Source organism: Brassica oleracea, chromosome C7 (assembly GCF_000695525.1).
Source record: "Brassica oleracea var. oleracea cultivar TO1000 chromosome C7, BOL, whole genome shotgun sequence".
Lineage (NCBI taxonomy): Eukaryota > Viridiplantae > Streptophyta > Magnoliopsida > Brassicales > Brassicaceae > Brassica > Brassica oleracea.
Genome location: NC_027754.1, coordinates 6,066,963 through 6,077,915, shown reverse-complemented (window position 1 = coordinate 6,077,915; position 10,953 = coordinate 6,066,963). Strand labels below are relative to the sequence as shown.

General features: G+C 38.3%; 1 protein-coding gene across 1 annotated transcript; it reads right to left on the bottom strand.

Annotated features, from left to right (window-relative positions):
* Positions 1 to 4,332: 4,332 nt before the first annotated feature.
* On the bottom strand, positions 4,333 to 5,662 carry LOC106302450 (glutathione S-transferase T3-like). Its single transcript, XM_013738958.1, has 4 exons — positions 4,753 to 5,662; positions 4,615 to 4,666; positions 4,508 to 4,543; positions 4,333 to 4,399 (listed from the first exon to the last, which is right to left on the bottom strand). Exons 1-4 carry the CDS (start codon positions 5,660 to 5,662, stop codon positions 4,333 to 4,335), a joined length of 1,065 nt encoding a protein of 354 aa, XP_013594412.1.
* Positions 5,663 to 10,953: the final 5,291 nt, after the last annotated feature.

Below are 10,953 nucleotides of genomic sequence, written 5' to 3'. Positions count from 1 at the left end.
ACAACAACACGTTAAAAATGGATGATCGTCTTCAACCAAAGTGAAGCTCTGCCGAGAGGGGAACTCCTAAACGGGGGAAATCGTTGCAGCTTCTAATTCATCTATTGGAATGTACACAAACGTTCTGATCAAAAGCAAATGTTCCAGCTCTTTCGCCGATTCCATTGATCGTTTTTTAACTTGTCTTGCACCCTAATGTGCACCTTATTTAAGAAACAATTGGTTGAGAATAATTTGACAGCTAGCTAATCTGATTCAAGCGAAAAGGGAAAGCAAATTGACATACATCCTAGGTGTTAATGGAGAGTCCAATATCATTATGACTGAGTGGATAGAGATTCTAACATTTTGTATCCATGATTGTTGGCTTGGATCACTTCCAAAAGAAGCTCGCATATGCACGCTCTCGCCGACTTTTATACCAAGTGAAGACATTTACAGTGATTCATTCACAAAGAAACTAAAACAACAATACAACAAATCTTATTATTTGGTACTATTCAGTAGCAAAAAGAAGAAGAAATTTCAATCAGGTCATTAGCACCTCGAGACTAAGCACAACATTGAGAAAGATACAAACTCAAGACAGAAATCGAGAATCTTAATAAGATGATAAGCCAAAAAGAGTCTGATAACTATCAGAGAGAGGAAGAGAGATTAGGATCTTACAGAGTGGGAGAGCTGTGAAAGATATATTCTTTAGTTTTAGTTGCAGAAACATAGCTCCATAGCAAAACGTTCTTCTTGTGGTCCCCAACAGACACAAAATGCAACACCCCACTGTCAAGAAAGTATTGGATTGTTAGAAATATGTTAGTAACTAAGCAGGCCTCATGAACAGCCTATAATATCCTTGAATTCATATAGACCCTTTAGAATGTCTACTTACGCATATGGCTTCATCTTTCTTGAGTGTGAAAGTCCTAATACGATGTTCTGGTGTACCTCTGTGATTAATGCAAGGTAGCAAATCACATCAAACACAAAGAATCAATATATCAAAATTAATCAAAAAGAGGAAAGTGTTTGTTTTTCAAATCGCCGAAGATACCTTCGAGTCAAGAGTAATCATATCGACACAGATATGCTCGCTGCCTCTCTGCACATTCTTCGCCTCCCAGAATTGAGGAAACAAACTTCGACGATGGCCTACAGCGACCTGAGTTTAAATCAGTGAGAAGGATAGATGAGATCGCCATTCTGCAGAATTTTTTTTTTGGATTGTAAGGAATGAAAGGATGCTGTTCAGGGCATGACGGCTGACCTTTTTATAAATGAGAACCACCGACTGAAGAGAGGAGAGGTGCATTGAATGAGGATCATGATATGAATGGGATAAAGGAGTTAAGATGGTTGTTAATGAAAACGATTGAATGCATCCGTAACGTTTCAATTTCCCTTACCCAGCATTAAAACACGTATGGCAAATTGCTCCTGAGATTCTCCGTAAATAGTCCTCTATCATCACCGTTCAAAAACTCCATGGACAGTTTACCAAAGCAGAGGATGAAGAACACTATAAACCCTAGAAATCAAATATGAAAATGTTGAAGACAGAGAGAGTGTCTGTTTATGTTATGGGTTTGATCAGTAAACACAACAAATTTAGAAAACCCATTTAATTTAATATGCCAGGCCCAAAATCACAGTCTATCGCAGAGAAGAAAAAACAAAGTACACATGTCACGCTACCGATTTGAAAAAGCGTTGCAAAAAGCCCAGCAGAATTCCAATTAAATGAAGTGCAGCGTTTTATATTTCCGGGACACGTGGCACATTTTGGGAGTTCGAATTAGTGACGTGGAATCCCATGTGGATGGCCTAGGAGTAAAGCAAACTGTACTTTATATATAAAGATATGTAAGTTATTATAAAAATATGTTATTAGAGTCAACTGAATTATATTTTTTTACTTTAAATAACCAAAGTTGTATTTTAACTTACAATTTAGTTCACTATTACAGTATTAAAATATATTTATGGTTTTTAGAATTTATATGAGTTGATGTCAGTTACTACGATGTCTTCATGACTGCTGCTCGTTATAAAACAACCTTCAAAAATTAACATCAACATTTGTTTAATACTAAATTTAAAAGGGCAATTCTCTCAAATAGACTTTTTTAAGTTGAGACAATTTGCACTATATACACAAACTGAACCAAAATTAGCTAATTACCCTACGCGCTTTAAAACCACCACCTCGTGTACTTTAATTATGTGAACTTCTGAAAATGGCCTTGAATTTCGCCACGTAAGGAGAGAGGTAGCGTGGATAAAAATCTTGAGAGATCTTACTTTTGGATATCGTAGATACCTGTTTACCATCGGTAATGCAACATAAGAGCATGTTATCCCTTGATCCTTAAGTGTGTTTCTTAGTGATTATTTAATAATTTAATTGTATTTAAGTTGAGTTAAGAACCATAGTTAAGAAATTCTCATTTGGAGCGGTCCAATGGGAGTTTCTTAATTAAGGGTTCTAAAAAAAATTATTATTTTTATATATAAAATTTATTTATTAATTCAAACATATTAAAAAATAACATTTAAAACATACTTATTTAAAAAAAAACATAAAATAAAGACTAGTACAATAATCGAGAATAATTTAGAAAAACATCCGAGCTTAGTAGTTGTCTCCATCACGTCCAAATTTACGCCATATATGTTCAACCAAATCAGCTTTGAGCTGTTGATGCATTTATCTATCACGAATTCTTGTTCGAACACCCATCATATTGGCGATATTTGAAAGGATATCTGTAGAATACGTGAGATCGACATGTGAAGTTCCGATGTCTTCTCCTTGTTGGAACTCCGAAACATCAAAATGAGTGTATTCTTCTCGTTCGTCTTCTACTATCATATTAATGGAGTATGATACATGTTCTCATAATCTTCCCAATTTTGGATTTATCCCAAAAAAATGCTGGATTTTTAACAATGGCAAATCGGGCTTGCAACACTCCAAAAGCACGCTCGACATCTTTTCGGACAGCTTCTTGATGTTGAGCAAACAAAGCCGCTTTCGGACCTTGGGGGTATTGAAATAGATTGGATAAAAGTAGCCAATTTCGGATAAATACCATCGGTGAGATAGTAAGCCAAATGATACTCTCTTCCATTGACAGAGAAAGTAACTTGCGGCGCTTGACCTTTTATTATGTCATCAAAAACAGGTGAGCGATCAAGAACATTGATATCATTTAAGGTACCTGGAGGTCCAAAAAACGCATGCCATATACATAAATCATATGAGGCAACCGCCTCTAACACTATTGTGGGTTTACCCGAACCATGTGAATATTGACATTTCCAAGTGGTGGGACAATTCTTCCACTCCCAATGCATACAATCGATGCTCCCTATCATCCCGGGAAAGCCACGTTGCCCACCAATATAAAGTAGACGTTGAAGATCAGCCGGTGTTGGTCTTCTTAGATACTTATCGCCGAATACATTTATTATTTCTTCCACAAAATGTTCCACACATAACCGAGCTATCGTTGAACCGAGTCGGAGGTATTCGTCAACAGCATCAGCCGCAGAACCATAGGCCAAGACACGAATGGCTGCTGTACACTTCTGAAGTGGAGAGAGACTACGCATTCCGAGAGCATCTTTCTTTTGGCGAAAGTATTCAACTTCATTGGAGAGGCGATCAACAATACGCATGAACAATGACTTGTTCATTCTAAATCGTCGTCGGAATAGATTTTTAGGATATGTCGGAGTGTCACTGAAATAATCATTCCATAAACGAAGATCGCCTTCTTCACGATTTCTTTTGATGTGAACTCGTTTTTTTCTTTTTGTTCTTTGGACTTCTTGCTCACAATCAATGGAAAAAATTTTCGAACGTTTGATCAAAATATTGATCAAAATACTGATCAAAATTTTGATCATCTACTCCCTCAAACGTGTTATGTGAAGAAGAAGCCATAAATCTCTTGAAAATGTTGAAAGCGTGTTTGTGGAATAGGAGAATGGAAATATGGAAATATGGTGAGAATGACTAGAAAGCGTGCTTGTGGAATGAGAGAATGGAAATATGGAAATATGGAAATATGGAGAGATAGTGTTTTTGGAAATATGAGAGAAATGAGATGAGAGAAATGAGAGAAAGTGTGTTTGTCGAATGGTTCAAAGTCTTTGAGATTACAATGTTTTGCATATAGAGAAAGACTTTATATAGAGATTACAATGTTGCATATTTACAACACTCGTGACACAAAAAAACAAGACTTTATGTTGAATTCACATGCGTATACAATGCACACAAACGACAACTCTCGTGACACAAAAAAGCAAGACTCATGACTCGTGACTTCACATGCTTAGACTCGTGACTCTCGTGACTTCAACTCTCACTACTTTAGCTCCATCTTCCTCTTCCCTGTTCACACACACACACACGATAGTTAGTATACACACACAAACATGTACTGTGCTAACAACTAGTCTATGCATGATTGATTAATAGAAAATTGGAACTTGGAGAGACAGTGCAACGATCAACAAAGCAACGATCTTCATGAGACTGAACATTTCATACAACAGAACATTTCATACAACAGACATACAATATGAGGCTTAGACCACACATGTTACATCGAAACATGACACAAAACATAGACAAGAAACACATAGAGCACACATGGGACTGAACATGAAACATACACAAGAAACAGAACATGAAACCTGATCACACAAATACCAAAGACACTCGTTTCTAACATGACTAATTACTCAACATCTCGGTAATTAGCTTGTCCTTCAGAGCTTCTTCAACTTCAGAAAGAGGCTCTTTTTTTCCTATGAGTCTCTCAAGCAGACCCATCTTAGAAAGTCTCTCTTTCACCGCCAAGTCCTTCTCCTTAATAGACCACATGGTCTGAAACTCAGAGACAGCCTCGTGATCGACTATAGCTCTCTTACCACTTGCTGCTTTCGCTGCCTTCACGCCAGGAGGCCGTTTGGTTGGTTGATCACCTAGTTTGGTAGTTGCTTGAGAGCTTGATGATTCTGCTCCATCCTCACATCTTCTCTTCTTAGTGCTTCCCTCCATCTTAGTAGTAGCAAATTCACACCACTTCTGGTCATGGCGAAGCTCTTCCCAAGCGTGGTGGAGGTTGAATTTTTTCTTATGATAGTTGTAGAAGATCTCGTGTGCCATTTTCACATCACTCTCACTCTGACCACTTGTATTCTGTCTGGTTGCAGCCTCATAGGATCCACAGAACTTGCAGACAAGATCGTTAAGCTTCTGCCACCTTTGCTTACACTGGACTGGCTCTCTCTTTTCACCCCTTTCCACCTTAGGACTAGCTTCAAAGTAAGCTGAAATGCGTTGCCAGAAAGCGCCTGCTTTCTGTTCATTGCCTACAACAGGGTCCTTGCTCGTGTTGAGCCATGCGCTGATGAGGACTACATCATCTGTGGGACTCCACTTCTTTCTTCCTCTGAATGATGAAGGCGAGTCCTCACAGAAGCTGGAGGTTTCAGTAGATTGGGTAAAGACAGGGCGTTGTGATGATCCGAGGTCTCCACCATGTGGAAAAAAATGATAAGGAAGGGGTTCAGGAAACAAACTATCTTGTTGAATGTTCAAGAGGTCAACAAAATTTGAGGTCCGGCTATAGGGATTGGTAGAATCCATATCCTAATTTTCCAGACAAGTGAGAAAGAAGAAGAGACGTGTTTTGTGTGAGGTGGAAAGGGAGAAAGCGATAGAATATGAAAAGAAAGATAGAAAGCTCTGGCTTTAATAGATGAAATAAGAAGAAGATGTGTTAGATACATATCTTTCAATGCCTAGACTCTTTAAGCTAAGTTCAATTCAGATGACTAGACATGTATCTACTTCTTTCTTACCTAACCACACGTTCATCACAAGCATTCATAACACGAGCATTCATCACAGAAGCATTCATTTCACGCATATTCCCTAACCGTAACCTAACTCTAACAAGCATCTATTAACCTAACTACTTTCCACAAAGCAATTAAGAAAAAAAGAAGACAATGAAACAAAGTTTTGCACAATTTATTAACCGAGAGTGTCAAGTAGTGGTTGCGGTCTGTGGTGGAGGTTTTGCTTGCTTCCATTCGCCAACCATCTTCATACAAAACCAGTTTGCTTGAGCTTTTCCTTGAGGAACCTGCACGTTAAGCCCCAAACAGATAAATTAAAGAGTGTTGGAATTTGCATAACTTGGTTACGGTATCTCAACTACCTAAAACGGTTTTAAAAAGAAATGAATTTGAAATTTAAAACGAATGAAATTGAATTTAAGAGCAATGATAAAATAGAATGAAATTGAAAGCATCAGAATCAGGTGAGAAAGCTCATAACTTGGGAAGTGATCTCGAAGTGGAAGAGAACGGGAGCGAGAGCAGGAGCTGAAAGACCAACAGAGGAGACGCCGAGAAGATGGAGGAGGCGCCTTGACTTCCCAAGAGACTCGTCCTCCTTCGTGGGTTTCGGTCACTCTGAGGGAGGAGAAGAGAGAACACAGAGGAGACAGAGTCGTCGATCGTCTCTAACAGAGAAGACGAGAGAAGGCGTGGTCGGTTTTGATCGCTCTAACGGAGGAGAAGAGAGAACATTGATGAGACAGAGTCGTCGATCGTTCGATCGTCTCTAACAAAGAAGACGAGAGAAGGCGTGGTCGGTTTTGATCGCTCTAACGGAGGAGAAGAGAGAACATTGATGAGACAGAGTCGTCGATCGTTCGATCGTCTCTAACAAAGAAGACGAGAGAAGGCGTGGTCGGTTTTGATCGCTCTAACGGAGGAGAAGAGAGAACATTGATGAGACAGAGTCGTCGATCGTTCGATCGTCTCTAACAAAGAAGACGAGAGAAGGCGTGGTCGGTTTCAATCGCTCTGAGGGAGGAGAAGAGAGAACACGGAGGAGACAGAGACGTCGATCGTCTCAAACAGAGAAGACGACAGAAGAGGTGGTCGGTTTCGATCGATCTGCCGGAGGAGACGAGAGAACACGGAGGATACACCGTCGTCGATCGTGCTTGACAGAGAAGCCGACAGAAGAAGATATCGGTTTCGATCGCCTTGACGGAGAACACAAGGGACGAAACCAACAAGAAACAAAAAAAAAGAAAGGAAATAGATAAACCAAAAGACGGAAAAAAAAATTAGAACACCCCTGCACTTGATACGTGCCTAAAAAACCCCACTAAATTTTGGTTCCCAAAAGCCTAATTTAAGGATCTCTTATCTCTATTTTAATTAGTTTACATTTAATTAATTCTTTTTTTTTCTCTATAACCCATGTTAAGAAACTGGGATAAACATGGCCTAAGGTTTCTACACCACATATTTGAGATACAGTTTGCGTTGACCAATAGTGTACAGTAACATGTCTGCTATACCACATATAATCTAGTAACTTCGGGCCCACAGCTACTAATGTAGACCTCAAGGTAATAGTAGAGACAAAGTATTTGTCATTCAAAACAAAAATCAATGGCATTAATGTTCAACAAATCACGTACAGAACCAATTGTGGTGTGGTCCGTGTGGAACATGCATTTCATTACAAATAGGTCCTTTGCTATATTAAACACAGCAAATTAAGAGAAGAGACGTGTTTTGTGTGAGCTGGAAAGGGAGAAAGCGATATAATATGAAAAGAAAGATAGAAAGCTCCGGCTTTAATAGATGAAATTAGAAGAAGATGTGTTAGATACGGATCTTTCAATGCCTAGACTCTTTAAGCTGAGTTCAATTCAGATGACTAGACATGTATCTACTTCTTTCTTACCTAACCACACGTTCATCACAAGCATTCATAACACGAGCATTCATCACAGAAGCATTCATCTCACGCATATTCCCTAACCGTAACCTAACTCTAACAAGCATTTATTAACCTAACTACTTTCCACAAAGAAATTAAGAAAAAAGGAAGACAATGAAACAACGTTTTGCACAATTTACTAACCGAGAGTGTCAAGTAGTGGTTGCGGTCTGTGGTGGAGGTTTTGCTTGCTTCCATTCGCCAACCATCTTCATACAAAACCAGTTTGCTTGAGCTTTTCCTTGAGGAACCTGCACGTTAAGCCCCAAACAGATAAATTAAAGAGTGTTGGAATTTGCATAACTTGGTTACGGTATCTCAACTACCTAAAACGGTTTTAAAAAGAAATGAATTTGAAATTTAAAACGAATGAAATTGAATTTAAGAGCAATGATAAAATAGAATGAAATTGAAAGCATCAGAATCAGGTGAGAAAGCTCATAACTTGGGAAGTGATCTCGAAGTGGAAGAGAACGGGAGCGAGAGCAGGAGCTGAAAGACCAACAGAGGAGACGCCGAGAAGATGGAGGAGGCGCCTTGACTTCCCAAGAGACTCGTCCTCCTTCGTGGGTTTCGGTCACTCTGAGGGAGGAGAAGAGAGAACACAGAGGAGACAGAGTCGTCGATCGTCTCTAACAGAGAAGACGAGAGAAGGCGTGGTCGGTTTCAATCGCTCTGAGGGAGGAGAAGAGAGAACACGGAGGAGACAGAGACGTCGATCGTCTCAAACAGAGAAGACGACAGAAGAGGTGGTCGGTTTCGATCGATCTGCCGGAGGAGACGAGAGAACACGGAGGATACACCGTCGTCGATCGTGCTTGACAGAGAAGCCGACAGAAGAAGATATCGGTTTCGATCGCCTTGACGGAGAACACAAGGGACGAAACCAACAAGAAACAAAAAAAAAGAAAGGAAATAGATAAACCAAAAGACGGAAAAAAAAATTAGAACACCCCTGCACTTGATACGTGCCTAAAAAACCCCACTAAATTTTGGTTCCCAAAAGCCTAATTTAAGGATCTCTTATCTCTATTTTAATTAGTTTACATTTAATTAATTCTTTTTTTTTCTCTATAACCCATGTTAAGAAACTGGGATAAACATGGCCTAAGGTTTCTACACCACATATTTGAGATACAGTTTGCGTTGACCAATAGTGTACAGTAACATGTCTGCTATACCACATATAATCTAGTAACTTCGGGCCCACAGCTACTAATGTAGACCTCAAGGTAATAGTAGAGACAAAGTATTTGTCATTCAAAACAAAAATCAATGGCATTAATGTTCAACAAATCACGTACAGAACCAATTGTGGTGTGGTCCGTGTGGAACATGCATTTCATTACAAATAGGTCCTTTGCTATATTAAACACAGCAAATTAAGGATCTAGTATGACTGAAATATAGCGTGTTTTATAATCACATATGATTGAAATGTAGCATAACTTGCACCTAAGCTAACCTAACCACAGAGATGTCATACAATAATATATGTTAGATGGTACACATTTGGATTAGATTGTAAGAAAATAGTTGAGATTGTAAGAGGTAAGTTAGAGACCTAACTATTTTAGTAACATGTTAGCTATATATATTCACCTACGAGTATATCACTTGGATTCCATGCAAAAGTATTAACAAGTTTATTGAATAATTCTATGCATTAATTTGTATCAAAATTACCATCTAATTTGCAAATCAGGGACCAAAACCAATTATGTGGTTTAACTGCCAAGATAATTATAAATGTTATCTACCTAGATAAAATGTCATATACGACTAATATATGTTAGATGGAACATGTTTTCTTAGATTCTACGAACATAAGTGAGACTAATATATATATTAAATCAAATCTAAACATTATTAGATTGCAATAATTAAGTTAGTGCCATACTATTTTAGTAACATATTAGTGAGACACATGTTCTGAATCAAAATGGAAAATACTAATATCTGAAACGAAAAATAGTTTAGGAATACAAGAAAAAATTGTAAACAAAAACAAATTATTTTGGGGTGAAGCATCTGTTCTTTAATGGGTATCAACATCTTGAAAAAAACATGGTTCCTAGCTGTTTTGCTGACGGCAAATGATTGGGTGCAATTGTCTTGCAACGATCAACACCGCTGAGTGTGTGAGCCTGGATGAGAACACCGCTAAGTCTGTTTGGCTTTCGTTTTCTGGAATTCCTTTTGCCCGTGAAACTAGGAAAGGTTTGGAGCTGTTGCTGGGATAACTTGAAACAAACATCTCTTTCTAGAAAATGTGCTCTTCAATGTATATTTGTAAGTGAGAAAGTGATAGTCATTTTTATCATTGCCCAGTACTTCTATTCTTAGTGACTAATCACTACAAGAAAACAGCGATATATCGAGGGAAAAAAATCGTCGGTATGTCGTCGGAATAACGTTATTCCGACGACATACCGACGAAACAAGTCCTCGGAAATAACTCCTCGGAAATTCATTTTTCCTCGGAAATCCCTCGGAAATTTCTGACGGAATTCCGAGGAAACGAATTTCCGAGGAAACTCCGAGGATCACCAGTTCGTCGGAAAGCTCCTCGGAATATACCGAGGGAGAACTTCCTCGGAATTTACCTCGGAGGTTCCGACGAAATGTTCCTCGGAATTTTCATCGGGAATTTCCGAGGAACGGAGCCCTCGGAAAATTTCGGAAGAAGTCCCTCGGTATATTCCGAGGAAATGTTCCTCGGAAATTTCTGAGTGTTCATTTCCTCGGAATTTCAAAAAAATTATTTTTTTTTTTTTAAATAAAATTTTGAAATTTAAATTCGAAAATATAAAAAGAGCAGGAGCGGGTGCAGCAGAGGGAGATGTATGGTAGGAGCTGTTGGACGAAGGAGAATCCCGAAAATGGCTGGAATCCCGAGACTGGTTCTCCGTACCACAACGACCACGACGCTGTCGAGGCCGGGTTTGATCATCATTAGACCTGTAAATTAAAAAAAAAAAAATTTAATAAATATATAAATATATAAATTTTTTTTTTAATTCCCAAATAATAGTTTTTGATCACAAAAAAATTTTATAGATATTAAAAATGTTTAATAAATATATAAAAATAGTTCTAATAAACAAAAAATAGTTTTAATAAATAAA

Excerpts from the sequence above, each read along its gene's own strand:
- LOC106302450 (XM_013738958.1), bottom strand. The coding sequence starts at position 5,662 with ATGGATTCTACCAATCCCTATAGCCGGACCTCAAATTTTGTTGACCTC. Across the intron at positions 4,667-4,752 it reads GCTAATTACCGAGATGTTGA|TCCCATGTGTGCTCTATGTG; the intron begins GTAATTAGTCAT and ends TTTCATGTTCAG. Across the intron at positions 4,544-4,614 it reads GTTTTGTGTCATGTTTCGAT|TCTCATGAAGATCGTTGCTT; the intron begins GTAACATGTGTG and ends TGAAATGTTCAG.